The following is a 3,328-nucleotide window of genomic DNA, read 5'->3' as shown; positions in this document are numbered from 1 at the left end:
TTTTTTATACTAGAACAAAATGAAAATATTTCTTACCTACTATAAACAATAGTAGAAGGCCATTCTTCAATGATTATGTCCGAGTCAAAAGGATGAGGTGGCTCATCCTGCAGCACTTCAGGCAGGTAGTACGCTACTGTCACTGACTGTGTCATCTCCGATTGAGATTCATTCGTATGGACTATGGTCACAATGGGTATTGTTATCCCCAAGTACAGTCCTGAGGAGACATATGTGACTTTTAGAAAATATAAAAGGAGGCCTACGTAGTGTGCTTGACTTCTGAACTCATGCTGAATAATACAAAGTGAGTACTACAGAGCAGAAAGTGTCATTACTAAAAGGATTTCCGCAAGGTGTTTTAGAAAATGGGGTTGTGTATTCCAAGTGGAAGTAGCATTTTATCATGCCTTGTCGTTTGTGTATGTGAGTATCTCGCTCTCTCTCCCCCCCCTCCCTTCCTCCCTCCTTCTCTCTCTCTCTCTGCAAATATGTGTGCACGTGTGTCTGAAATGTGGTATTTGGTGAGCTCCCTTATCTTCATGTAGGGCAAGGCGTTTGATTTAACTTCTTTCTCCCTGTTTATCTTGTAAACTGACCTTGTGTCATGTTTTAAATATTTGAGAAAGAAGAATGTAGGCAAGGTAAGGGGGCTGCATTGTGAGTTAATTTAGGATTTGCAGTTATCGAAGTCGTTGCTATATTTTTGCGATGTTCTAGGAAAAAGTTGACTGTTTTGACAGTGCACGTAGCAGTGATGACTAGGAGTGGGAACTTTGCTTCTGTACATAGTTTGAAAACAGAATGGCACTGTTCTGGAGCCAAAATTACTTTTAAACCATGTTCAAGTGTTAAAAGAATGGGGAAAGTGGGGAAAAATACCTGATTAAGGAAAAGCTTTCATGATCAATGTTTTTAGTTTCTTGGAAAGAAAATTAAGGGTTGACTTGATTACAACACAAGTACTATTACAGAACAAAACATTAGGCATTGCAATACTTCTTAATCAACTGGAGAATCTAAAAAATGAGGACTGATGGCTGGAAGTTGAAACCAGCTTAAATTGGATTGAAAACTAAGTGCACATTTTTCATGCAGGCACAGGCTATCAAGGACGTGGTGGACTTGCCATTATTTTTAAGAACTTGAATTAAAACTGGATTATCTTTCTGGAAAACATGCTTCGGCCACACAAATTTTTGGTGGCCATTCAGACATGCACAAATTGAGTATTATGAACTAAAATGACAGAGGCAAAACATTATGGTCTCTTTTGGCATTACACTCTGAATAGGTTCTTAGAATAGGCGATTTCAGTACTGCTGTGAAAACTAAGCCAGTAAAGTTCTGTTGCAGAAGCCTAATTTATAGCTGACAGCCTACAAAACCAGACAGTGTCAGTTCCCAGGCAGCTGTAGTGGTCACAATGACCTTGGAAAGAGCAATCGCTTCCCGCAGATGGTCTCTTCTAGCATCTGTGCAGAGGGAGCAGCGCTTTGGCTCAGACTCTGCTGGAAAGGCTGTGTTGCAGGAAAATGTCCCAAAAGACAGGGTGGAGTATTTGGAAAAAGCTAATAAAACTGTGTCCCCAATTAGGAGGAGCTAGTGCATAAATGTAATGTTTTAACTTTAATGTAGAATTGTGGTACCAATTACCTGAGGAATTCTGCTCACAAATGTACCTCATAAGCTTCATGAATCCAAGGCATATGCTCTGTTCATACTGTTTTTCTTTCATTTTTATACAAGCCCATTTGGCTTTCCCATACTGACGTTTTTCATAAAGCAGATCTCCAAGCTGCAAACACAGTAAGATCATAATTTTGTATTTTAAGTTAATCACCTAAACAAACCCAAGGAAACAAATAATAGTCAAACAATATTTCAGTGATTTACTTGTAGCATAAAGAAACCAACTTCTTTAGGTGTATGACCAGGAGAACGGCAAGCACGAGGAATGATTTTAAGTCTCAGTGTCAGCTATACCTTAAGTGCATTCTGTTTAATACTTAGTTCATGTGCACTTAATTTCAAGGTCCAAGATGGCATATTATAAGTAGATATCCAAACCCAATGCAGTGTATGCATCTTACTTGAGTAGAAGAATAATTGCATATTTTTTCGACTGTCAGTGAAATGATCTTGAAATGAACATGTGAATTTTAAACCTTCCTAATATAAATCAAGAAGGGATATGCTGCTGATTGTGGACCAAAATTTGTTTCAGCAGACTTCTAGGTAGCTCTCCTTTAACATAAGGGGCTGTCATCTTTTGGACTTGCAGTATGAAACATTTAGTTGCAATTAACGCTGAATAACCTTATTTTTTTATCTGCAGTTATTACAGTAGCACTGATAAATTGCTTTCAAGCATTTGATTACAACATAAATAGTCAGGAGTCCCAAACTCAATCAAATTGTGATATTCATAAATTATGAATTATGTTTAAAAGAAATGTGACAAGAAATCTTCATACATGGTTCATTAAAGATTTTCTTGATTTGTCATGTATTTAAGGTTAGACACTTGTTTGCACATTTCCTGAGCTGTAAACAATTTCCTGCGCATCAATTCCAGTTTTTCATTAGAGGATAATATGGTTTTGATATGATGGGTTTGCAAATTGCTGCTTAGTTTGATAAAGACCCAAGATACAAAAGTACATATTTGGTTTTAATTTCAGATATTAATCTCTTTCAAGTATTCTTTGCTAAGGTTTTATTAACGTGATTGTGTAAAGAAGGAAATGCATTGATTTAAATGAAGGCAATAGGCATTTTATTTCAAATGTCAAAATATGAGGGTTTTTTTGTTAAATTAATTCTAAAATGTCAAAGACTAATTCCTGGCCATCTCCTGAATTTCCTGATAGTTTCTACCTTACAGAAAAGAAAAATTCACGCATGTAAAAATGGTGAGATGTTAACAATTAAATGTAGTTATCAAGTTAAAATGCTTTGCGCTTATGACGTTAAAAATCCTAAATTGTTAAAATAATTTTATAAAGAAATGTATTTTTGTGAGCTAGGCATGAATACTGAAAACACTGTTAAAACCTCAGCTGGGGAGGGAAGCGGTACCTTTTCTTTGCGCTGGATCAGAGTGAATGGGATGGTCTGTCTCTCCTGGGGATTGTTGTTCCTCGTCAGCTGCTGAATCGGCTCTGCCATGTCTGCAACAAAATAATACATTTCCAGTTTTAGAGGGGAAGCTGTAGAAATAAGAATGAAATGTGTCTCATTCTGCTTTCTCTTAGTTAAACTTCTCCTGACTTTGTGTTTGTAACAAGTTTAGTTTGTGCTCTGGGAGTGTTAGAGCTGAAACTGA

General features: G+C 36.7%; 1 protein-coding gene across 1 annotated transcript; it reads right to left on the bottom strand.

Annotated features, from left to right (window-relative positions):
* Positions 1-32: 32 nt before the first annotated feature.
* LOC104293784 (heme-binding protein 2-like) lies at positions 33-3,192 on the bottom strand. The gene is made up of 3 exons (XM_009893310.1): positions 3,082-3,192; positions 1,657-1,798; positions 33-220 (listed from the first exon to the last, which is right to left on the bottom strand). Exons 1-3 carry the CDS (start codon positions 3,190-3,192, stop codon positions 33-35), a joined length of 441 nt encoding a protein of 146 aa, XP_009891612.1.
* Positions 3,193-3,328: the final 136 nt, after the last annotated feature.

Source organism: Charadrius vociferus, unplaced genomic scaffold, assembly GCF_000708025.1.
Source record: "Charadrius vociferus isolate BGI_N301 unplaced genomic scaffold, ASM70802v2 C16203513, whole genome shotgun sequence".
In the NCBI taxonomy this organism is placed as follows: Eukaryota; Metazoa; Chordata; class Aves; order Charadriiformes; family Charadriidae; genus Charadrius; species Charadrius vociferus.
The sequence above is the reverse complement of the archived record's forward strand: the minus strand, read 5'-3'. Positions and strand labels throughout refer to the sequence as shown.

Coding starts and splice junctions, on each gene's coding strand:
- LOC104293784 (XM_009893310.1), bottom strand. CDS start 3,192: ATGTATTATTTTGTTGCAGACATGGCAGAGCCGATTCAGCAGCTGACG. Junction 1,799..3,081: donor TGATCCAGCGCAAAGAAAAG/GTACCGCTTCCC, acceptor CTGTGTTTGCAG/CTTGGAGATCTGCTTTATGA. Junction 221..1,656: donor TTGTGAGCAGAATTCCTCAG/GTAATTGGTACC, acceptor ATGTCTCCTCAG/GACTGTACTTGGGGATAACA.